The 27662-nt window shown below is 37.1% G+C and overlaps 1 protein-coding gene across 1 annotated transcript in view; it reads right to left on the bottom strand.

Annotated features, from left to right (window-relative positions):
* Positions 1–27662, bottom strand: part of LOC150109188 (GRIP1-associated protein 1-like) — a 434263-nt gene that overhangs the window by 18049 nt on the left and 388552 nt on the right. The window contains exon 21 of the mRNA XM_090401821.1: positions 14775–14868. Within this exon, the coding sequence (XP_090257947.1) occupies positions 14775–14868 (94 nt within the window). The remainder of the gene's footprint in view (positions 1–14774; positions 14869–27662) is intronic.

Raw genomic sequence — 27662 nt, 5'->3', positions numbered from 1 at the left:
CTAGTCACCTTCAATTCTTCCGAAACATAGTTTTGTAATTTTTCTCAAAAAAAAAAATAAAAAAAATAAAAAAAATAACTTAGTTATTCACTCATTACTTGACAATGTTCAACTTAATAATCAAGATTATATTTCTCTTCTTATGGACTGACTTATCCCTAGCCTTTCTTGGCATAATCACATCACTTCTATGACATCTGCAATATCCAAAAAAAAAAAAAAAAAAACTTAGCATCCTTTTGCACACTCGAGATGTTACTTTTTATCTGTACAGTTGCTTACTGTGTACAAATCCCAAATCTTCCCAAACTTGGAATAATTACTATTGTTATTATTATTATTATTATTGCATGGGCACCTCCACAGAGTCCTAAAACCCATTGTGGGAGGCCCAAACCATCAACACAATATTTATCATACTACTCCTGGAAACCATTAACAAAGTACTTAACTAACTCAAGCAACCCATTCCATTCATTCACCACTCTCCAAGCAAAAAAAATCTAGTCTTCATGCCCTTGCTATACTCTTACCCAACTTCCAGGGATGGCCTCTTGTTCTGTTTCCTCTAGACAAGTGTTGAAACATTTCCCCTGCATCAATCCTACCAAAATTCTTTAAGTAACTTAAATGTTTTTCTATCATATCCCCCCACCTCCTTTTTTTTTATTTTGCCTATAAACCAACTTTTGCAATCTATAAACACTTAATCTATCCTCATGGGGAACATTCCACATACCACCTTGCAATCTTGGTCATTCACCTCTGGATCCATTTCACAACTTCCTCACATTCCCAAGAAATCCAGGTGACCCGATCTGAGCACAGTAATCCAGATGTGCTCGTATTAAGGCTTTATAAAGAAAAATTATAACTCCTTTATTTCTATTTGCTAGTGTATTCTTCAATAACCAAGTAATCTTGTGAGCTACAGTAGCTATGGCTACTTTAGCAACATGCCCTCTAAACTTCAACTCTCAATGTGTACACAGCTGTAATCTTTGTATCCAAATACATAACTTTACACTTTCCCCACATTAAATTAACATCCATTATTATTCCATTTGAAGATAACTTGGAGAAAGCTAATACAGAAATAACTAATGCAATTTCAAGAGCAGCTACACACATCAACACCAAAATACCAAGACAAGCAAGTTAAAAGATAAAACCATAGAACTTCCGAAACAAAAGAAGAAAAATGACACAAGATCAAAATAAACTTTCAAATATAGAATATACAGAAATTTGCAAAAGCTTAAGAAAGAATGTAAGATCACACATACATGAATATAACACACAAAAAATCAAAGAAACAATAGAGAAAAATAAAAAGATGAAAGTCTTAAGAAGGAGAAGGACCACAGGATGAACACATATCATTGCTATCAGAAACAAAAATGGCACAATCACTAGGGATAGACAAAAAAATACTCAACAGGATTACAGAATCTTACAGAGAATTATGACTCAAAAGTACCAGCCAATACCACAACTCCTGACACAGAGATACTCTTCAACCTTACTGCAATTATAACAATTAAGGAACTAAAGGAAACACTGAAACAAATGAAAAAACAAAGCACCAGGAAATTATGGCATCACCACTGAATTAATAAAATATGGAGGTGAGATAATATACCCTTACATCTTGAATATTCTCAGTCTATGTCTAGAAGAAGAAAAAAATCCCAGATGAATGGAACAACACCAACCTAGTGTTACTGCACAAAAAAGGAGACAAGGAATAAAAAAAAAAATTACTGTCCAATAAGCCTCTTACCAACATTCTATAAACTCCTCACAAAAATCATAGCAAACAGGTAACACATGTTACTAGATTACTAGTAACTAGAAGAAAATCAATCAATAGAACAGAGGACTCAGACCTGGTTTCAGCAAAATGGACAATATCCACACACTAAGACAATTATTAGATAAATGTAACGAATTCAACATACCTCCTTGTCTAGCTTTCACAGATTTTGAAAAAACTTTTGACAGTCAAGACAAATGAACTAATAACAGCCTTAGAGAAACAAGGTGTTGAACTCCCGTACATAGAACTTCTAAAACATATCTATAACAATTCTACTGCAACCATAAAGCTATGGAACAAGAAATCTAAATTCAGCATAAGAAGAGGAGTTAGGCAAGGGGACACTCTGTCACCAAAACTGTTCAATGCAGTACTAGAAGATATCTTTAAAAACTTAAACTGGAACAATAAAGGTATAAAGATAAATGGGAAATACCTTTCACACTTAAAATATGCAGACGATATCTTGATAATAACTGAAACAGTTAAAGAACTCCAAGGCATGATAGACCAATTTAATATAGAAAGCCTGAAAAGAGGGCTAAAAATAAATACTGGAAAAACTAAAGTAATGTTCAACAAGTCAGCAATAAAATCACCCATCACCCTCGGAAATAATCAATTAGAAATTGTAGATCAATTTGTCTATCTAAAACAACACTTTGATTTAATATACCAATGAATCAGTGAATCAGAAATCAAAAGACGAATACAGTTAGCATGGACAACTTTTGGAAAACGAAGTTCCATTCTTAAGAATGGCATCCCATTGTGCCTAAAAAAGGAAAGTAACTGATCAATGCTTATTACCAGTCATGGCTTATGGTTCTAACATGGACATGGAACCTAATAAAAACACTGGAAAACAAATTGAAGATTGCTCAAAGAAAATTTGAAAGAAACACCCTAGGAATCTCTTTAAAAGATAAAATAAGAAACTCTTGGATTAGAGAGCAAATAAAGATAAATGACATTCTAACTCATATTAAGACCAGAAAATGGAAGTGGGCAGGTAATGAGAAGAGAGGATGGACGCTGGACCAAGGAGCTTAAAAACTGGATACCAACCGGAAGAAGAAAAAACTGACAAAAGCCAAGGACTAGATGGGATGATGACCATAGAAACTTTGACAAGAAGTGGAAGAAGACTGCCAAAGATAGAAATGGTCAAAACAGTGGGAGGCCTTCGTCCAGCAGTGGACCGACCAAGGCTGAGAAAGAAGAAAAATATGTTTTGCCCATACTGTCAGCCTATTCAGATCATTCTGCAAGCTCTCTGCATCATCTTGGTGAACTATTACTCTACACAACTTTGCATCATCAGCAAAAAACTGAATATCTCTCTCTCTCTTCAAATTATATCCTATATCATTTATGTACAAATTAAACAGCAGTAGTCCAAGCACAGAGCCCTGCAGCACACCAATAGATTCTGCTCCTCTATATACTACTTTTAGGTATCTGTCCATGAGCCACCCTTTTATCCAATCACCAGTTTCATATCCATTCCCATTTGTAGCTTACATAAGAGAGTTCCATGTGGTATCCTGTCAAATACCTTTACAAAATACAGCAGTATGACCGCGTAGACATTCCCTTTATCCAACTCAGTTGTCACTCTATTGTAAAAAGTTAGTAGATTACTACCCTTCAAAAATCTATGTTGTCCCTCATAGAGTATCATATTCTTATCCACCCATTCCAGAATTCCCTTTTTGACCAACTTTTCCAGCACTTTTACTACCATTCCTGTAATACTGATTGGTCTATAATTTGCTACCACAGACTTAGATCCTCCTTATATGTAAAGGAATTATTTTGCCCTCCTTCCACTATCTTGGGACTCTGCCATAGCTAAGACTTAAATTAACAGCTTCTTCAAAGGTATCGCCAGTTCCCCTTGCACATTCGCTTAAAATGCAAGCCGATATCCCATCTAATCCCACAGCAGTATTTGCATTCAGATTCTGTAATATACTAAGTACCTCCAATTCCCCAACCACTGTTCTAACATCAGTCACCTATTCTGTAATAATATCTTAAACTGGATGATGATCATCGGGAGCACTGAAATCACTCAATGCAAAATGGTCACTCAATAGCTCAACAATTTCATCTGCATCTGCACTCATTAAAGTTATCCATTCATAATTATTCTTTCTCCTACTTGCCACATAACAAAAAAAAAAAAAAAAAAAAAAAATCTTGAGATTTCCTTTTGCCTCTTCAGCTTATTTCTTCTCCTAATATGATTTTGCCTTCCTTCTTAACTATGATGGTCACCTTTCTTTTTATTATTATTACACCCTCCATGGAGTCGACAGACTCATCGTAGGAGGTTCATTCAACTGGCAACATATTTATCATATAGAATCTTAAAGTCCTTAACACTCCTTGTATTAACACCACATCTCTTCAACCTCTCTCCATAGCCAGCATTCCAAACTCCTGATATTGTCTTAGTCACTTGTCTCTAGATCCTCTCTAATGTCTCCACATCATATTGAAAACCAGGTGACCAGATCTGAGCACAGTGTGGTCTGTGTGACCACACACAGACTACACTGTGTGTGGTCACACAGACCACACTTCCTTATCACACAGACCACACTGAGGTCAGTGTGGTCTGTGTGATAAGGAAGTGGCAGTGCCACAACAGTGGCACAACTACTTCCTTATCCTTACATGTTAGAGTAATTCTTATCAGAGCAGCACTACAACATGCAGCACTAGCAATATGCTCTCTAAACTTCAGTCTACTGTTAACCATCATTCCCAAATCTTTAATCTCATCCACTTCCTGCAGTATGGCACCATCAATATAGTACACAGCCTTATATTTCTGCACTCCAAAATGCAACAGCTTGCACTTATTGATATTAAAACTACAACCCCTGACTTTTGTCCAAGTAAAAAGTCTATTCAAATCTTCCTGAAGGAATTTGGCAGTGCTACTTATAATTCTTCCCAACTTTGTATCATCAGCAAAAAACTGAAGCTTCCCAGTCAGTCCATATGATATATCATTTACAAACAAGTTAAACAGCAGGGGCCCAAGAACAGAACCCTGAGGTTCTGTTCTTGGGTGATCCTTCTTTTTTGAGACTGGTATCATTCAGAGAGCCAATCTCTGATCCATCTAACCAATATACTGTCTATTCCCATCCTTTGCAGCTTGTACACCAACTTATCATGTGGTAATCTCAAATGCTTTTGCAAAGTCGAAGCATATCACTGTATATGATTCTCCCTTATCTAACACACTCATCAGTTTAAAATGCAAGTAAATTACTGAAACAGGACCTACACTTTACAAATCCATGCTGACCATCATAAAGAATGCCATGTCCATCAACTCAATTCTATATTCTGTTCCTTACCAATTTCTCCAACACCTTGACCACAACTGAAGTTATACAGACTGGCCTATAATTGGAGACTTCTGTCTTAAAACCATGCTTGTGGAGTGGTAACCAAGATTCACCTGACATTAAATAACCAGTTCAAGGGCATAACCAACTGTGGTGCACATTCCTTAAGCATACATGGTGATATGTCATCCATTCCCACAGCCCTATTCACATCTAACCCAACCAACATCTGATACACCTCTGTTTCTTTCACTTCCAATTCTCCTAATACTTGCCCCTCTTCTATATATTGTACCAGATCATTTATACCAGTATGATATATGCTGATAAAGTGCTCGTTCAATAATTCCACTACATCCTTTGCAGCTGTTAGTCTGCTGCCATGACTATCCACCAATGTTAGTCTGCCATAATTATTCTTCCTCTTGCTTACCATGCAGCGGAAAAATTCCCTTGAGTTAACCTTGGCCTGACCAGCTAATCTCCCCTCATACTGCACATTTTCTTTCTTTACCATGCTCATCACCTTTCTCGCCTGCTCCTTATACTCTTCATGGATCTGATCACCACCAACTGTCTTGTACCTCCTCCATAACATTTTCTTTTCAAGCACAGCTTGCTTAATTTCGCTGTTCATCCATTTCACTCCCACTCTATTTACTCGCTTAACCCTCAGTATGCAGTCATACATTGCTTTTGTCAGATACTGCCTCATGAGTTTCTATGCATTGTCAATATCTTTTCCGCTCAGCTCATCTACCCAACGTACTGATGCTGACTACAGAGAAAGTATATAACTACCTGCATTATAATTCTGCATGTTTCCATTTTTGGCCATGACCTTTTCTTGTTTCATCATTTCCCAAACCAGTACCTCATGATCACTCTCACCAACTGGCAACAGTGTCAACACCTCATTAACAACTACATCTTGTGAAGTTATCACCAAATCCAAAACATTAAAGCCTCTAGTTGCTTCAATCATGTGCTGCTTAAGATACTTATCTCTCAGAAATCCCACAAACTCGCTCTCCTTGTTCCCATCCTTCCAGTCTATATTCCTGTAATTAAAGTCTCCCATCAGGATCACCTTCTTTTTACATGCCCAACTAATTTGCATAAACGTTTCACATTCAGTATTCTCTGCATTCCCTGGCCTATAACAACATCTTATCATATATACTAACTTGTTTATTTTGACTTTGCACCACATGATTGGTGGTGGTGTTGATGGTGCATGCACAGATTCAAAATCTGTGCATGCACCATCAACTTCTACACTTTGCAGACACAATTCCACTGCAATCATTAACAACACTCCCCTTCCTCTTTTCACATCGCTATCCTTCCAGAAAATTATATATCCTTTTAATTCTATTCCTGACATCACCTCCTCCTCAGACAACCAAGTTTCACCTATTCCAATTACTTTTGGGCATACTATCTCAATCAATGCAATGCCACAAACTCAGCTCTCTTGTTTCAAATACTCCTTACATTTGTGTATAAACATACGACCATCAACCACCATCAACATTCTCTATTCTAGCTGCTATACTACACCTCTCTCTCTCTCTCTTCAGTTTGACCACTCCCATTTCCTTGATCCTGATGTGATTTTCATTCTTACCTGTCTCATCCTCACCTTTATGCATTCCATCACCTTGTGCTGTTGCAACACATCTTCAACCTCATATCCATCTTCCTCCTGCTGTGCAATCTGTTGATTTGTGCTTTCCTGTTTCACAGGTAGACTCTGATCATTTGCTACATTCTTGCTTGATACTTATACTGTTATGAGTTAGCTGGTCATCTTTTTCTTTATATACCCTTCACAACATTTTCTTTTTTTTGCAGCACATGCTTAATGATACTACTTATCCATGTAACTCCTACCCAATTTACCCTCCTGACTTTGGGTGTATACAGTGTGATACTGATTCCTCCAGATATCTCTTCACTATCCCCCATGCACTGTGAACATCCTTCACGTTCAGACCTTTATGCAATGGTACTGCTTCAAGCTGTCTACCAAGTGTATTATAATCACTTGCCTTATAATTCCACATATATCCCTTCTTTACTAGTATTTCCACATGTTTTACTAACTCCCAAGTCAAGACAACATGATCACTTTCCCCAACTGAAGTTAATATAGCCACCTTAGTTATGGACAAGTCTTCTGATCCTATAACAAGATCCAACACTCTCATGCCCTGAGTCCCTCTAAATCATATTCTGCTGCAAGTAATTATCTCTTAATAAGTGTATAAATTCCATTTCCTTCCTGCCATGTGATTATTTCTCCTTCCAATCTATATCTCTGACGTTGAAGTCCCCACATAATCATTAATCAACTTGAACTCATTGTACTAATCTGCTAAAGCATATCTTCCACACCATCTCTGGCACACCCTAGCCTACAGCAGCAACCAATTTTATATTTTTTTACTATTAGCCTTGATGTCACATGAGATTAACTCAACTGCCATCTGCCCAAATGACTCCTAATCTTGTTGGCTGCAATTCATCTGCTATCATCAGCAGTACCCACCTGTGTCCTTTCTACTCTGTCCTCCCTGAAAATACTAATTCCAGCACATTCTATCCCTGTAATTATTGGAGAGGTTGCATTAACCAATGCCAAAACCTCTTCTCTCTTATTACTGATAATTTTAGCAATAGTATATAGAAACTGTAGCATCCTCTTTGGTCAACCACCTTTACATTCTGAACTGACTACCCTATTCATTATTGTTGCCTGAAAGACTAGATATTGCATTTTTTGTTCATTTACATACTAATCTGATGATGGAAGTTTTTTAACTTGGCTATGCTACCAATTATATATTTGGTTTAATCCTTTATCCAAGTGTAAGCAAACAAAGTTTGCACCTGAAGTATTTTCAGGACTAAAGCAACTCGTGGCAAAGGTGGTATAAGAGAATTTTAATAATAAGGTGTGACACCTTTTGGCAACTGGCATATGGAAATATGACTTCTCCATCACTTCCACCTTAGTATCACCACCTCTGGGTCTGGCTCCCACTGATGAGACCTCAATAAAGGTCGAAAACTGGTCTGGGTAGTGATCCTTCCCTTAATGCACATGTCCACAAGGAGATATGCTTTGCATTATGGGATACTAAGGCAAGTGATGAGAACTTATATCACCTTTCAATCTCATGCTATATAATAAAGAAATTGCACGTTTGCAATTTCTTTATTCAGGTTTTCTTCTACGTTCTCCCAAACTTCTGCCACTGCGCTTTCAGTATTATCACCTATATTTACATTTTCTGGTCTTGTATGAATGCTCTCTACTCTACCATCACATAATTTGTTCTCTCCATATTCACTTTCAAAGCATTTACTGTGCTCTCTCTCTCACCAGTTTCATTCTTCTTCCACAAATCTTTCAACTTTCATGAGTACATCTCACAAATTTTACACTGTACAAAATCATGTAAATTTAGCTCATCCAACAAAGACGTCTTGGCTGTCATTGTTCTACTATGCACAGGTGCCATACCAACAATTTATCTATATCTAATTTAAGGAAATATAATGTTTTATTTATGTCTAAATGACTTAGTCTATCTCACACACTGTAAAATGATAAATACAATAAATTCACTTGGTATTATTAGCAAAAATTTGAAAAAAATTACTTATCTTTCTATGACATTATGAATCAATGATATTCACCAAATATCCTCAAACCTAATAATGCTCTTATATTTGGGTTAGTGCACATAAACCCTCTCTAAAAATTCTTGATGCCATTCAGAAGAGAGTAGTTCAGTTGACATGACTTGGAGATTATCAGTTTCTGCATTGTGTCTCTTCTATGGATATTTCCACGGGTATTCTTCAGCAGAACTAACATCTAGTATGCCCTCATTTCTGCTTTTTTTCATTTTTTGTCTTTCATTCTATCCACTTCAATTCTGTGGAAAAGCCTTCCTCCATGAAACATTTATGATGAGTTTAAGGTTCATTGTGATTGTTATGTTGATGGTTGAGTGAGATCAGCTGGTGGTGTTTTTGATTTATGGTCAAAACAGTTAAAGCTATGAGACAGGTGTATTCTGTTCATAAATTGTATGTTCTTCTAGTTGGTTTGATTGTTTTGCAGGATGAAAAATGCAAGTTTATGAGGAGTAAAAATCCCTATATCTCCATATAAGACCAACTAGCTCACCTTCAGATGAAAAACTATAAAGTTTCTTTATGTCCTGGGGGGGGCAGTTTGAACTTGGATCTTTCCAACTGAAGGGCATTGTAAATACTGACAGAGATACAGAACTCTCAGAGACCTTCTGCAACATCTGTTGACATCATAGAGGTTTGTAAATAATAAGAAGAACAAAAATATATTATTCAAAATGAGAATGCAGACTATAGTCATTCATTGAAGTTAAATTTTCTTTACATTCTTTTACTTTGCACAGTCCACCCTAAAACTCATGCCTATTAAATTATTTCAGGAATTTACAAAGTATACTGAAATATTAATTAAAATAAACTTTAATAAATACTTCCTATATTTCGGCAATGTCACTTCGCCATCTTCATGGGAACATACAACTATGACATGTGCATGCAGGCAATTTGGGGCAGGCTCATGCACCCAAATTTGTTGAGGGAAAGGTTTGGAAAGTTTTTTAGAGCTGAGGTTGATTCCATGAACAATCTTTCATATTTAAATTTGCTGCAGTGTAATAAGGTGACTTTTTCCCAATGTATTGTTTAATCTGAGTCTCAGGTCTGGCTTAGTCCCGAAGGTGTGGAAAGAGGGGAAAATAGTTTCACTGCATAAAGGAGGATCCAAGACTATGGTTGCAAATTACCGACCGATCAGCATATCAGGAGTCGTTGTCAAGGTCTTAGAGAAAGTAGTCAAGGGAAAAATACAGGAATGGATTGATGAAAACGAGATACTGTACAGGGGACAGCATGGTTTTGTGAGGGGTAGATCATGCTTCAGTAACTTGCTCAAGTTTTATAACAAGGTGACGGCTGAACTGGATAAGGGAAATGGGTTTACAGTGATACTGCTGGACCTGGCAAAGGCGTTTGACAGGATACCACATGGAATACTAATCCGTAAACTACAACATATGGGAATGGATATAGGGTTGGTGAGGTGGATAGGTGGTTGGTTGATGGAGAGATATCAAAGAGTAGTTTATTCAGGAGTAGAGTCCAAAAGACGGCCTGTGACTAGTGGTGTGCCGCAGGGTTCTGTTCTTGGACCACTGCTGTTTAATCTGTTCATTAACGATATAGGGAAGGATCTAAGTGGAACAATTCATTTGTTCGCTGATGATGCAAAGTTGGGTAGGGCAATAGTGAATGCAGAAGATGTCAAAGTCTTGCAGGATGACTTAGATAGATTGGAGTTCTGGGCTAAGGAGAATGGATGTCAATTTAATGTGACAAAATGTAAGGTTATGCATTTTGGGGTGAAAAGATTAGCAGCAGTATACCACATTGGTGGAACTGTACTCCAAGAGATTGATGAGGCCAGGGACTTGGGAGTGTTGGTGGATAGGGAGATGAAGTATAGGGGGCACACTGCAAAAGTAGCTAAACCAGCTCATCAACTCACTTGGTTGTTGAAAAATACCTTGACGAGCAGAGACAAGCAAGTTATTGTACCTCTGTACCGAGCCTTGATAAGACCTCATCTCGACTACTGTGTCCAGATTTGGTCACCTCGGTTCCTTCTTGATGGGGAGGAGGTGGAGAGGATCCAGAGGCGAGTGACTAAGATGATAACAGGTCTATGGAATGAACCATATGAGAACAGGTTGAAGATTTGTGGGTTGCAGAAACTAGTTGATAGGCGGAGGAGGGGAGATATGATCGAGACATTCAAATTGCTAAAGGAATTCTATAGGATTAATTCAGAGGATATTTTTGAGATCAGGACTGGTGGTGGGAGAACTAGGGGACACCTATGGAAGCTGGGCAAGAGTGTGGTTAGCAGGGGTGTTAGAGCTGGGTTCTTTACTTTTAGAGTGGTAAATGAGTGGAATAAGCTGCCAGAGTCTGTTGTGAGTGCTATGACGGTGAACGAGTTCAAGACAAGGTATGATAGATATTGTGAGAATGTAATCGCATAGTTGTGTGGACATGATGTTTAGGGCCTCCCTCGATGAGTCTAAGGACTCCTGGAGTCGCCCGAAATAATAATAATAATAATAATTCTGTGGCAGGTATCCAAGCATGGTCTGCAAGTCCAGAGTGACTGTACTGGTGAAACCAGATGTAGTCTTTGTGTTCTGATATCCTGACATTTACTGTCCTGCCTGTTTGGCCAAAGTAGGACAGTTTACAGCTGCAAGGGACCTGATATATATACTCCATGTAGGTCTAGGGGGAAGTGGCTGGTCTTTGGTGGAGCAGATAAGGGATGCCAATTTCTTATATGGTTTGTAACAAGAAGTCAGGTCATATTTTTTTAAGATTTTGGTTAAATTTTCAGAGGTGCCCTGAATATAGGGAATGGTGATGGATTTAGTGTAATCTTTGTTATGAGGGGGGGGGGTTATGGTTAACTGGTTTTAATATTTTTGGGGGGTTGTAGCCATTGGCTAAGAAAGTGTTAAGGATGTGGTTTACACTAAATCCAAAACTCAACAAATTTGGGTGCATGAGACTGCCCCAAATTTGGGAAGCTTGCATCTTGAGAACTTCAGCCCAACGGCCAAGACAACCCAATATAGTTCCTAGAGTCCTAAAGGTATCCCCCCCCACTAGCAGGCACCTTTAGGACTCTAGGAACAAAGTTAGCTTTCTCTCTTCTGCCTCATTTGCTTTTTGTTAGTGCCTGCATTGCACATGTCATAGTTGTATGTTCCCATGAAGATGGAGATGTGACATTGCTGAAATATAGGAAGTATTTATTAAAATTTCTTTTAATTAATATTCCAGTATATGTTGTAAATTCCTGAAATAATTTAATAGTCATGTGTTACCAATGTATAAGCCTATCTACAAAATTACCTTAAAACTCACCGAACCAACTTCACTACCTCCTCTTTTATTCCATCTACTTCTGTCCTTTAGAACAGTCTCTCCCACTCTACCTTCCCCTCAGCTATTCAAGCAAATTGTGAACAGACTCCTCCTTTCTTGTATTCCTCTTGCCCACACATGACAGTAGTGTGCTATAGGTCTTGTGGCCTTTCATGTGTGGATCATATATATATATATATATATTTAAAAAAAAAAAACATTTCCTATAATATGAAAATTTCAAGGTAGTCTAAACTAACTAAATTTATTTATTTTTTTAAAAAAAATTTACATTTTCAAATAGTTTTAACTTAAATTTGTCATCTTACATCCTCATTTTATTATATCCCAGAATACCTTTGCTTTTTGTGAAGCATAATGTTATTACACAAAAAAGCATCTAAGAAAATAAAGGCCTGCAAGTTTACTCCAGTATTCTACCAGACAATGAATTTCATAGCAAGCATGATTTAAGTACAGACAACAGCAGTACCATAAAATCATCAAGTGAAAGATCAAAACTGAAACTTCAAATTCTGATGTGTATTCAAAGACTGTAATTTATTTTTAATATAATTTAAGCAGTAATCAGGTTTCTAAGAAGCCAAGTTACTTTCTTTGACTCTTATTGGCTGTTATCGGCCAATGAGCCTGACATGAAAGGGAAGATGCAAGTTTATGAAGAGTAAAAATACCTATATCTCCATATGAGACCAACAAACTCACCTTCAGATGAAAAACACCTATAAAGTTTCTGTGTCCTAGAGGGGAGGGGGAAATTTGTAATTCATAAACTAAATATGATATTCACATGCCTGGAGACATAACTTAGAAAATTAGTATGAAGAAACAATGTTCATTATGCAAATTTCTCTTCTATAGCAGAGTTGGTAGAACAAAGAAACATGCCATTCCATTTTAAAAGACCAATGTTTGATTCTTGTCAAAATGCGAAGAATCTTTGTTTTACACAACTAGAGGGGAGTTACCAGTCTCATACAGAGGTACCCGGATTTGTTTTTTCATAAAACAGGCAAACTGGCAAAAAACAGGATGTGGTATGTAGTAGATGGCACAGACTGGCTTCCTACCATGAGTCCTGGACTGTAATAATAATAAATTCAAATACAAATTTTTGGCCTAGCTAACAGATGTGTCTGCCTACCCAATCGATAAGTGAGTTGGAATTCAATGCGACATGAATATTTTTGAAAATCATCTGGTGGCAGATGACCCTCATCCAGAGAAAAATTGGTTTGGTTTTTTCAGTTTAGTGGTGCAAGGACAGCTAAGGTCATACTGTGTCAATACCTGTCTCAGCAGTGCACAATGTATAATTTCAGGAAATAATAAAGTATATTAAATATCAATTATAATAATTTTAATTAATACTTTCCAATATTTCAGCAATGTTACATTGCCATCGTCAGGAATCACAAAACAATGATGTGCATGCAGGTGTTAACATTGGGCAAATGAGGCTGAAGAAAGGCAACCAAAGTTTGGCCTAGGGTCCTCTGCTGTCCTCTAGTGGGCTAAATTGGCCTAGTGGGTGGGCTTGGCCATTAGGCTGAAGATCTGAGGATGAGTGCTTCCCAGGGGGAAGTTTCATGTGCTGAAATTTGATGAGGTTTGGAAAATTTCTCAGGGAAGGAAGATTCGAGGAACAGACCCTCATATTTCTATTTGCTGCAGTGTAATCAAGTGGCCTTCTTCCAGTGTATCCTGTGGTGGGTGTCCAAAACATGGTTGGCAAGTTCAGAGTAGCTGTAATGGTGGAAATGGATGTAGTCCTTGTGTTCAGAAATTCTAATATGCTGTCCTGCCTTTTTTTGGCCATAGTAGGACAGTCTGCAACTGCGAGGAACCTGATAAACACCTGGCAAGTCTAGGGACCGTGGCTGTATTTGGTGGAATGGATAAGGGATAATTTTTCATCTGGTCTGTAAGTGGTTGAAAGGTTGTATTTTATTAAGACTTTAGTTAGTTTTTCAGATGTGCTTTGGATATATGGAATAGTGATAGCTCTGTTCTAGAGAGGGTGTCCTCTCCACTTTTATCTGAACTGGTTAATTTAGCACTATTATATAAAGTTTTAATAATCCCATACTGTTGGGAGGAGATAGTGTGACTATTTGTGAATGTATCTAATGGTGTGTGTGTGGGGGGGGGGGGTCTATAACCAGAGAATGTCAAGGATCTATCAGGCTGGCATGTAATTAAAGTATCTAGGAAGGGGAGACTGTTTTTTTTTTTTTTTCCATTGTGAACTGGATCCTGTGATGTTGATTGTTTAGTTGGGTTACAAATATGTTGAGCATCCAGGCCACATGGCCAAGGTGATGAAACCCACCAACCTTTTATATATATATATATATATATATATTTCATTTCCCATTTTTTATATTTCTTTAATGGTTCACATTACAATTAAATTATAAACCAGTAAGGGTGTAAAACAACTCTGCATTTCAGCAAAACTGAAACAAAAAAAAATATTGGAATCAAAAGAAATTAGCACTACTATATGCAAAACAAGATTAAATAAAATAATTTACCAGGCCTTCCTTCCATGCAATAATACTGAATTATAGCAGTTTTAGTCATCAAGTCTTCTGCCATTGCTGCATTACTTACTTCTAAGTGATTAATCTATAACAGAAAATTTAATAAAGCATATAAAAATGTATCTGTATTTGTACTGAATCAATTTACAGATGTTAAAGATGGAATGTAAGTGCAATAAATAACAAACTATGCGATTACTATGTAATAGATGAAAACTTTGTCATTTAATTTTCTCTTAATGTCTCCATAGCACTATTAATATATATCAAACACTTCAAAAATGAATCATAATTAAATAACTGTTCAAAAATGCCAGAGGTATTCAAATGGGACCTAACAACCTAAAATATATATAAATTTTTACTCTAAATTTTCTTTAAAAAATCATCCCCCCCCCCCCCCAAGAAAAACCAGATCATGCTTGGCAGGTGTCAGCAGACAGCTATAGGATGTTGTGCTGGCTGATAAGGAACTTCTTAATGTATTGTCATCAGGTTGAATTAGTCCACTGTGCTATCTCATAGGTGGCTTGTGGAGTTGCTTTACTGCTGTACTCTCAAATGGAAGAGGCACTGAATTTGTACAGTAGGTTTGGATACCCTTGTGAGAATATGCTTAGGGTTTTACCACACTGCAAATTTGAAAAGTTGGGAGGGGGGAGAAAATTCCTCTGGTTTTTCAAACATGCATCAGCCACTTCAAGTCTCCAATAAACAAAGAGCATCATATTTCACTGGGCAATGAACATTATTTACTACTTACTTGGTCTAGCTGGCATTTCCTCCAACTAGAAAGTTAGAGGAAATATTTCCACTGCCCTTTATAGTGGAAATATTTCCTGAGAATGTCAGAATTCCTTTGGTGAAAACATACCACACCTCAAAATAAAGTTGACTCAGGCTGTATACTGCACTCTTTGCTGTCCATCAGTGGTACAACTGTTATTTTAATCAATGGAATACTTGAATGAATGAATGAATGTTTTACAGATTTTAATGTTACTACACCAAGCAAAATGATTCCATTTTGTTCATTATCTTCATTACCACCATGATAATACTTCATAATTAAGTTTACATCATTACTAACTTCCTATTAATACCATCCAGATCTTGGCATCAGATAATACCTCTTTTGCTAAACTTTCTTCTTCAATGCGCATAAATTACCATACCACTTATATTAGCTTTTCTCTCACGTTCTTAATTACAAATAATGTTCATTCCTAATATCTTCATTTTTAACATGATTCAACTATTAATGGTGTTTGTTTGCTCATTTAATTTTCCTCACTATTCTTAGATCTCTATAGTTTCAAAGAGTTGAGAATATTAACTGTTTTATTTCTTTGTACTATCTTATACTGCTACTTTGGTGTTTTAGCAAAGTTCATTTTTAATCCATATAAATGGAGTAAAAGTGTTAGAAATGTTGTGTGTGTGTGTGTGTGTGTGTGTGTGTGTGTGCCCGCGCGCGCAAGAAATGTAAGTCGTGAGGAAAGCAGAGAATGAAAAAACTGCTATTAACTATGTAAGGCAAGATAGTGTAAGTATTGTAGAAAATGTGGAAGGAGTGAAATACGAATAAGAACATGAAAGAAGTGGCTGAAGGTAATGTGGATGATGAGGTAACAGTAAGGAGTGAAACAGTGTGCTTATGTGAATAAAATGTGAATTTGAGGGAACTGGAGAAACACTTGTCATGTGGTACATTAGGAGGGAGGATGAAAGAAAAACTGAATGGGAAAATTAGGAAAGTCAAGAAATATGGAGTAAGGAGAAGGTATTGTGTGGAGATTCGATGATAAGTGGTGTACTTAATGAGAGTGTGATAAAAGCATATTTCCAATGTGATGAAGTTGCCCGAACATGACCCTCCCTTAGCAAACCCACGCTGTTCATTACAAAGCATAGATTCTCTGTCAACCCAATGGTTGTTCTCACCTAGCAGCATTCAGAAACAGCAGAAGTTCGTCCGGGCCCCTGGAAGTTACCACCAGATTTCCCATCCCTGTTCTCGGCCAAACTTCACCAACTGTGCACCATCTGGAGCACTGCTGGCTGGGACTGGGACACGTGGGCACAACTAAAAATCACCATCACCACTATTCTAAGGAAGGCACGTTCTCGGAACATGCGTTCCTTAGACGATCTCGGCTCCATGACCTTTACAAGGAAAGAAGCTGATTCGTGGCCAGCGAATGCCTTCCATATCAGAATGTTCAGTGTTCAGTTGTACAAACTCAGAGAACTAGAAGTATTGGGGGGGGGGGGGGGGAATGCAGTCAAGTATGGGTACAGCCACCCCGAGAAAAATGAGCGCGAGTACAGAAATGATTATGCAATATTGAATGCAGTTTCACAGGCCTCAAATCTGAATTGGTTGATAAAGACATTACACTAGGGTAACTGTGTGCCCAAGGGGATGTTGAAATATATTTACATGAATGCAGGTATCAAAAGTATCTCAGAAGAGGAGTTGATGGCATTGGATAGCTTGAGTTAACCAAAAATTAGGGGAGATTTCGACTATAGAGATATAGATTGAAAGGAGAAGAGGGACCATGGCAAGATGGAAGTGAAATGTATACAGTTGCTAACTAAGGGATAATTATCTGGGGTTTGAAAATGCTGGATCTGGTAATAGCACCAGATGATATATCTATAACTCTGCTCCAACTGGGGAGAGTGACGATGCAGTCTTGTTCTGCATCATCACTTGTTCTGGGAAGATGCTAAATATGTGGAATTCTCTGTCAAGAAAGGATTTATGTTGAATTATAAAGCTGGTAATTATGACAGATTTAGAAGACATCTTGGAGCAGTGCCATGGGTTGAGAAGCTACAAGGAAAGAATGTCAGTAGTGCATAGGAAGTGATCAGGGATTGTTTGAGGGAAGCAGTATCAAACTGCATCCCACAGTCAGGAGGATAAACCAAGCTGGAGTCAAATGGATGAGTAGGGATATAAAGCAAGAGCTGGAAAAAAAAAAAAGAAAACATTGTGGAAGGAATATAAAGAAAAAGGTGATCAGCATACTCATGAGCAGTACAGAGTGCAAGCAAGAAGAGTGACTAGTATGGTAAGAAAGGCCAAATTAGATTATGAGAAAAAAGTTAAGCAGGCCAAAGGAAATTCAAAAGAGTTTTTTGTTATGAAGCAAGTAAAAGGACGAACGAACGACTATGGAAGGATGAATTTAATCAATGCTGATGGTAGGAGGGTGACAGAAGAAAAAGAATTAGCCGAGTTGCTGAGTGACATTTTACAATGGTGTATCATCCCAGGTGGAGATTTTGATTGCTGGTGCGACAGTGTCTGATATTAGAATAGAGGTAGAGAAACTAAAGCTGCTCGGCATATTGAAAAATATCAATATATGCAAATACAGCAGTGGACTAGATCGCATGTTGGCCTGTGTGCTACATGAATATGCTAGAGCAGTGATTTTCAACCTTTTTCATAATATGGCACACCTAGACTAATTATTAAAATTCTGTGGCATACTAAAAATATATTCTTTTAATTTTTTTTGATGATCTGGCAAAAGATAGGCATAATTTTGATTGATTTACACACACAAGATATTAATAATAGTAATTACTTATCCTTTTTGCTACAAAAAAATTTAAACTATATTTTTGACATTTTGAGTAAGAAAAACAATACTCAAAATTATTTAAAAAAATTTTTATTGATTTTTTCAAATGAATATATAATATCCATCTTAAAGGAATACTATTGAATAAAAAAAAAAAATAAAAGAACTCTTACCAGTTACCTTAAAAATAAGAGAATTAAATGAAGTTATTTGTGAACACACTTATCAAAAGATTAAAGCTAATTAACACACAATTTTAAAACGATTCACCAACTGTAAGTTTCGTAAAATATAAATAAGGGAGCTTCAGGTGCGGATGGAAGACCAGACACTAATAAATAAATGTGCAAATTACGACATTATTTCTTTCAATTAATTTGTTTTCACAAATTTCGCAGCACACCTGAAAACCTCTCGTGGCACACTGGTTGAAAATCACTGCGCTAGAGAATTAAAATCACCTCTGATGAAATTGTATATGTGAACAAAGCAATCCTTTCCAAATAAATAAAGGAGTATGCCAAGAAGATACTATCTCACAGAAATTATTCAATGCAATATTAGAATATGCCCTGAGTGAACTAAGCTGGAGAAACAAAGAGATCAATATCAATGGTAAAAAATTAAATCATTTACGATATGCTGATGATAAATAATAGCAAACAACAAAAGATAACTAGAAGAAATGATGAATGAATTAAATACAGTATAAAAATAAAGTAGGATTATACATAAACTACAAAAAAACTAAAATAATGAAAAATATTGAAGGAAACCAGATAACAGAACAAATAATAATAGATAATAACAAAATAAAACAAGTACGAGAATATGCATACCTTGGAAGAACTTTTACATTAGAAAAAAGAGCATTTATGAAGGAATAAAAACCAGAATTCAATCAGTGTATTATCTCAACTATGACCATGGAAACATGATCATGGCATTCAGAAACATGGCCAATAACACAAATACTGGAAAGAATGAGGAAAACTGAGCATAGAAAAAAATAAGGACTGAAAGAAAAGAAACAAAAGTTTATTTTCTTTCAGTCCTTATCAGTCCTAAAAGGGGAAGAGATTTTAAAAGTGAAATGGATATGGGCAGGACATATTGTATAGATGAAAAGTGATAGATGGACAAAGACAATCATCCAGTGGCATTCATACAAAGGAAAATGAATGCCAGAATGACCTAGTAAAGATCGCTGGAGAATGTTGGCATTGAGAAGCTTCAACAGAAAGATAGAAACAAGTGGAAGGGGGGGGGGGTATAACCAAAAATGGTTACAAAAAGGGCCTAGAAGAAGAAGAAAGAAGGATTTTGTTGTAGAGCATATTTGGCTACTTGGTAGATTCTGAATTTCTGGTTCCAACAGTAACCAGAATGAAAGTTTCTTATTTCACTACATTCAGTATTATATTAAATTATATTTCACAAGAAACTGATTCTTATTTTTCATGTTGACATCCTAACTTAGCAAAAGCAAACAATAAAAGACTCATCCCTTGATGAGTCTAAGGACTCCACGGAGTAGTTCGTAATAGTAATATAATAAGATGACAGGAAGTGAAAGAAAGTGGAACACAAGTGAGAGAGTTGGGTGAAATTCTTTTTTGTGCATGGCATAGCCAAATGATCCATTACTATATATTCTATAGCTCATCCAAATATAATTTATCTTAAACAACCACTAATGAAAGTCAAGCAAAAAGAAAGAGATCACATACAAAAAAAGGAGGAAATCTCACAGAACCTACCAAATTCACTTCACAAATAATCATGTTCTTAGTTCGAACCAAGTATGTTCATTTCTATCTTCAGTCTGCACCTCTAAACATAATTAGCAGCTGTGAAATAATTAAAAGCACAGAATATCACGATTACTGAAGAAAATAAAGGATTAATACAAAATTAATCACAGAAAATCTCACATAAAAAGATTTTTTTAATAGTATAATTTTTGCTGTGTGTCACAGGCATCTTCAGTAAATGTTAAGCTGAAATTAAACAATAACTGACAATTCCAAAAAGCGCCATCTAAGTAGCATGTTGAAAGTTTATTTTTCGCTTGGTTAGAGTATAATAAATTTAGTTTAATCCTTTATCCAAGTGTGAGCAAACAAAGTTTGCGCCTGAAAGTATCTTCAGGATTGGGGTAAGGTAGAACTGGGGTTACCTTACCCCAGTCCTGAAGATACTTTCAGGCGCAAACTTTGTTTGCTCACACTTGGATAAAGGATTAAACTAAATTTATTATATTCTTGTTGAGAGGCTTATATGCTGGTTAAACATGATAACTAATATTTAAGGAATTGACAGCGTATACTAGAAATATAGATTAAATAAACTTTAATATATACTTTCTGATATTTCGGCGAATGTCACGTTGCCATCTTCTTGGGAACTTACTACAAAGACACGTGCACATAAGTACTAATAACAGCAAATGAGACTGAATCTAGGAAGCTAGCGTTTTCCTAAAGTCCTGATGGTGCCCCCTGGCAGGCTATATTGGTAGTTCTTGGCCTTTGGGCTGAAGTTCTTCTGATAAAAGTTTCCCAAATTTGGGGCAGTCTCATGCATCCAAATTTGTTGAGGTTTGGCATGTTCCTAAGGGCCGAGGCTGATTCCATGAATAGTCTTTCATACTTGAACTTGCTGCAGTGTATTACTGTGGCTTTCTTCCATCTTATTCTGTGGCGAGTATCCAGAGCGTGGTCTGCAAGCCCAGAGTGGCTGTACTGGTGAAATCGGATGTAATCCTTGTGTTCTGAGATTCTGATATTTGCTGTCCTGCCTGTTTGGCCAAAGTAGGACAGTTTACAGCTGCAAGGGACCTGGTATACACCAGGTAGGTCTAGGGGAAGTGGTTGGTCTTTGGTGGAGCGGATAAGGGATGCCAGTTTTCTATGTGGTCTGTAACAAGTGGTCAAGTCATGTTTTTTTAAGATTTTATTGATTTTTTCCGAGGTGCCTCGGATGTAGGGAATGGTGATGGATTTAGAGTAATCTTTTTTGTGAAGGGGAGGGGGTGGTGGGTTGTGGATAACTGGGTTAAGTATTTTTTGGAGGGGGTAGCCGTTGGCTGAGAAAGTGTCACGGATGTGATTTAGTTCAGTGGTTAGGGCGTGATCATTAGAACAGATTATTTTTGCCCTGTTGAATAATGTCTTAATAACTCCATATTGTTGTGAGGGGGGGGTGATCATCTGGCATTCCTAAAACGCTGCCGGGATAATCAAGTCATCCCGAACTGTGTTAAATTTAAACACCGCTTCATCTCACAGAAAGCTCTTCGTATTTACAACCGCGCTAGCCAGGCATTACTTCGGGAGCAAATTACCGCTACATGCGGTTCCCTAGCCGACATAAACAGAGCTATTTCAGCGCTAGAAAATGAGCTTTCACTTACGCTGAATCACGAGCTTTGGTCAGTCCTACATGACGTCTCGTGTACGGCAGCTAGAAAAGAATTTGAACGAGTACGGAGCCGACATATCAACAAGTTTGATAAATTAATAAAGAACTCGGCATCCAAACCTAAACTACAAACCAACACTGTTGTTAACCTTTCTTCAGCTACCTTAAAGCCTGAAGCACTCCACGCTCTGTCACGTGGTCACAACTTCGCCATTGCTCCTAGGAAATTACCTGCCGAGGAATTAATGATCCAAAATGAACGCGGGATTCGCCAACTTCCAAATCACATCGCCAACGATATTAGATTGGATGTAGCCTGTGTTCTCAATAAAGCAAAACCTCCAAAATCCAACATATCCATTAGTGAATACAAGGCACTACAAGAATTGAAGAGAAACAAAAAAATAGTGATCACCAAAGCGGATAAGGGGAACGCCACTGTGGTACTCAATCTTAAAGACTACACAGGTAAGCTCAAGGCTTTATTATTAGATCGTTCCACTTACCTCCCCATTGATTACAATCCCACCAACTCACAAATTAGAAAACTCCATAGGCTCCTTAAGAAGGTCACTTCTTGGCCTGTGGAGATTACCAACAGACTAAAACCCTATAACTCTAGACCCCCCCCGCATATATGGGCTCCCAAAAATACACAAAGAAAATGTGCCATTACGTCCCATAGTGGATGGCATTGATTCCCCCACTTACAAACTAGCCAAGCATTTAGCCAAAGCGCTCTCACACTATACTGGCAATACACCATCACACATAAAAAAATCAGTCCACTTCAAAGCCAGTATAGAAAACCTTACACTCCAACATAATGACATAATGGTCAGTTTTGATGTCTCCTCCCTATTCACGAATGTTTCCCTCAAAGAAACCTTAGAGCTAATCCAAGCTAAATTTCCTCCCGATATCTCAGCCCTATTTCAGTTTACAATGAACTCAGGCTATTTCGTTTGGCAGGAAAAATTCTACAAACAGATAGAGGGGACAGCCATGGGTTCACCACTTTCCCCACCCTTGGCCAACTTCTTCATGGAGACGTTTGAAGAGAAAGCCTTAAACTCAGCCCCACAAAAACCTACCATATGGCTTCGCTACGTTGATGATGTTTTCGCTATTTGGCCACATGGCCCAGATTCACTCCTCTCCTTCCTAACACACTTAAACAACCGACACCCTAGAATCAAATTCACCCTGGAAAAAGAAGAAAACAATAACCTCCCCTTCCTAGACACACAAGTCACCCGCCAACCTGATGGAACCTTGGTTTTCTCAGTTTATAGAAAACCCACCCATACAGGCAGATACATTCACCAACAATCCCATCCCCCCCCCACAACAATATGGAGTTAAGACATTATTCAACAGGGCAAAAATAATCTGTTCTAATGATCAAGCCCTAACCACTGAACTAAATCACATCCGTGACACTTTCTCAGCCAACGGCTACCCCCTCCAAAAAATCCAAAAAATACTTAACCCAGTTATCCACAACCCACCACCCCCTCCCCTTCACAAAAAAAGATTACTCTAAATCCATCACCATTCCCTACATCCGAGGCACCTCGGAAAAAATCAATAAAATCTTAAAAAAACATGACTTGACCACTTGTTACAGACCACATAGAAAACTGGCATCCCTTATCCGCTCCACCAAAGACCAACCACTTCCCCTAGACTTACCTGGTGTATACCAGGTCCCTTGCAGCTGTAAACTGTCCTACTTTGGCCAAACAGGCAGGACAGCAAATATCAGAATCTCAGAACACAAGGATTACATCCGATTTCACCAGTACAGCCACTCTGGGCTTGCAGACCACGCTCTGGATACTCGCCACAGAATAAGATGGAAGAAAGCCACAGTAATACACTGCAGCAAGTTCAAGTATGAAAGACTATTCATGGAATCAGCCTCGGCCCTTAGGAACATGCCAAACCTCAACAAATTTGGATGCATGAGACTGCCCCAAATTTGGGAAACTCTTATCAGAAGAACTTCAGCCCAAAGGCCAAGAACTACCAATATAGCCTGCCAGGGGGCACCATCAGGGCTTTAGGAAAATGCTAGCTTCCTAGATTCAGTCTCATTTGCTGTTATTAGTACTTGTGTGCACATGTCTTTGTAGTAAGTTCCCAAGAAGATGGCAACGTGACGTTCGCCGAAATATCAGAAAGTATATATTAAAGTTTATTTAATCTATATTTCTAGTATACGCTGTCAATTCCTTAAATATTAGTTATCATTAAATTTATTATACTCTAACCAAGTGAAAAATAAACTTTCAACATCTTTCTCTAAATCCAGAGTAATTTATTAAAAAGGGGTGGCACACCATTTGGCAACTCCTATAGGTAGAGATGAACTGCGAATGCTTCTGCCTGGTATCTCAGCTTGGGCCTGGCTCCCACTGAAGAGACCTCAATAAAGGTCGAAACTAGTCTGGGTAGTGGCCCTTCCCTTAATGCATAACATTAGACATATCCGCAAGGAGATGTGTTTTGCATTATAGGAGATACCGAGACAGGAGTGTTGGTAGCTTGCTCCACCTTTGCAACGAGTTGTCCTGGTGTTGTACCACCTTACCCCAGTCCTGAAGATACTTTCAGGCGCAAACTTTGTTTGCTCACACTTGGATAAAGGATTAAACTAAATTTATTATACATCTAAGTAGCAAGTGTAAGATAACTAAAAAGGTCAATAAAATTTATTAAAAAAAAAAAAACCTATATATATACAATAAAAAGTTAGGAAAGATTAGCTGATTTGTAAAGTACTGTCTCCCATAATGGGGATAGATGTAAACCATCAGATCTGTTTAAGTTAGAAGAGTGGAGTAAAGTTTCACGTTTCTTTACAAAGCCGTTCTATGAGGAACTGACTTTTGTGAAGCACTCGTCTTTTTCCAATGGACTCTATGTCTGGTTAAGATGGCATGTTCTGCAAGTCCAGAACATGCCATCTTAACTTAAATCCATCTTAATCTTAGCTTAATGCCATCAGTAACTTAAACTGTTGGTTTAAAGTACTGAATATAAGACTGGTGTTCTTCTAGTCAAATAGAGGCAGATCTTCCTGTTTGTCCAAAATAAGATAATCCACAAGAGCAAGGAATCTGGTAGACACCTGGATAATTAAGATGTGGAAGCTTGTCCTCAGGAGAAGTAAGAAAGGTGGAGATTTTTCTGACTGGTCAAAAGGCGACAAAAAATATTCAGTGGTTTTAAAGCTTTTGCTATACGTTCACAAATTCTTCTGTATTTGAAGAGGAAGACATTAAAACTGCTTAAAGCTCTTTTGATGAAGGAATTCTTGTATCCATTAGATAGAAAGGAAGAAGTAATATATTGCAGTTCTTTCTGTAAAAGATCGTCTGAAGAACAAAAGGAGTTGGCCCGATGAACCAGTGTTTTAATAGTTCCTGCCTTTTGAATAGGATGGTGATGAGATTCAGCATGGATATAATGGCCAGTATGAGTCTTCTTTCTATGGACTTAGAAATGTAGGTTACCATCTGGTTTGCAAAGAATTAGAAGATCTAAAAAGGCTAACTGCTTATTTGATTCTATTTCAAGGGTAAACTGGATTCTTGGATGAAGTGCATTTAACATAGTGAGAAACTGTTGAAGTTCATCAGAAGAAGGGATTTATTAGTTAGTGTCTGACATATCTGCCAATGTCCCAATTTTTCTTTTACAGACAGATTTCTGCCTGATATTGCAGCCCTCTGTGCTTATATACTATGTTCTGTTATTTTGTGTGCCAAAATAATTTTTACCGACAAAAAGAAGGTACAGTCATGGACTAGCCATTATCCTCTACTATTGCCAACTTTTATAAGAAAACTTGGAGCAATGTATTCAAGATTACTTTTCTTTAAAACCCAAAGTTTGGCGCTCAGGTATATTGATGATGTTTTTGTTATCTGGCATGCCCTGTGGCCACCAAACTTAGATACCTTCCTCAGGCACTTGAATAAACCCATAAATGCATACAATTCATCACTGAAATTGAAAGTCCTTCCATTTTTGAATACATTTGTCACATATCTTCCCTAGGGCAATGTTTCCTTCATTGTTTACTGTAAGCCTACACATGCTGACCTGCATATACATAAAAAATAGTTATCATTAACACAACACATGTATAAAAACTTGCTCCAATGAGCAAGCACTTAGCATCAATTAAAAATTATCAGCAATACTTTCCTAAAATATGGTTATCACAAAATGTTTCATAAGAATGAACCTAAAAATAAAAATAAAACTAGATTACAATAAAACTGTAGTTATTTCACACATTAAAGAGATATTGGATAAAATAAACAGAATGCTACACAAATACAACCTTAATGCCACCTTTAAATCTCCTACAAAATTAAAAAATTTATTCAACACTTCCAAGGATCCCATTTCCTCCCATGGTCCATTATGGAATGTACCATATTCTGTGCATCTGTAAGACATAAAACTGAATGCACAATTCCTATCCAGAAGAAAACAAACAACACATTAAATTTAATAACATGGTAAATGTAGCCCTTCTAATAATGCCCTAGATACGCTTACACAGAACTAACTAGAAAAGCAGCTGATTCTTACATCACACTAAAATCTGGTATGAGTGCAAATTTAATGAAGCCTGAGAAATTCTAATTAATCACCCTGAAAATATCAACGGCTGAAAGTATCAATAGCTCAATTATCACCTAGCCAAGAAACCAGTGTCAGCACTCAAGGAGTTAGTAGATCATTCCCCTCCTATATAAAATCTCAACAATAATGATGGTGTGAAGATCATGAGAATATGAATGGTACATATTCAACCCACACGCCATAACCTTTTGCTCTAACAGGTGATAATAATTAGCATTGCAATACTCTAGAATCTTAGCTATAATTTGTTAATAATCAACCTCAGCCCTTATTTTAGATGCTGATTATTAACTCATATTAACTTTTAATGATATAGCACTATTGCTATATCATTAAAAGTTATTTTATTTTTTTTATTTTTTGTCAGCAGTCAGTCCAGAATATTACAGTTGACCAAATTATTGTTACTTTGGTATTTATTTTTTAAATTGTAACATAACTTGTTTCTCTGTGTGTATATATATATATACACTATGTGTGTGTGTGTACTCTTGATGATGACCTTAATAAGGTCAAGATGTTGAGAAACTAACTAAAGAAATGATTTTACCAAAATGAATGTTGATCACCATGTAATATTAAAAGAAAGGATCCAACTTTTTCAAGCACTACTCATCTCTGTTCTCAAGATCCCACCTTCTTTGACTCTTTACCTCAAAGGTGGCATTCAGGCATATATATTCACTTTGATGTATCATACAGAGATTATCCAGCTTAGAATCTTCTCTTTTTGCCTTTCTTTGGCTAAAATCTCTCTACCTCACTCTTTCCAATTAATTTTGTTGTCCTGTCATTCTCCTATTATGGTCACCTACCAGTTCAAATTGTTTTTATTTATTTCTTCTATCTCATCCGTCAGATGATGGGCCGGTACCCCCATGAATAAGAAATCTTTACCATCTCTCTGACTGCATGGTTTGATGACATTTGTGGGCCTTTTGGTGTTGATTTTTTCCTTTAAAATATTCCAAACATTTTCGATCGGATTAAAGTCCAGGCTATTCGAAAGCCAAGTCAGGCATTATCTTCTTGAAAAATGAAGTCATCGGAATCCTGTAACCATTTTTCGATATTAGGAACCAAAAAATGCTCTAAAATTTCTTCGTAGACTGTACGTAACACGATACATAGTTTCACCAACTCTTCTCCATATAAAGGTAGTGTTATTATCACCAGTTCCAAGGTAAAT

This window comes from Typopeltis vanoorti, chromosome 2 (assembly GCF_054136105.1).
Source record: "Typopeltis vanoorti isolate ZY-2024b chromosome 2, IOZ_Tvanoo_1.0, whole genome shotgun sequence".
NCBI lineage: Eukaryota > Metazoa > Arthropoda > Arachnida > Uropygi > Thelyphonidae > Typopeltis > Typopeltis vanoorti.
The sequence above is the reverse complement of the archived record's forward strand: the minus strand, read 5'-3'. Positions and strand labels throughout refer to the sequence as shown.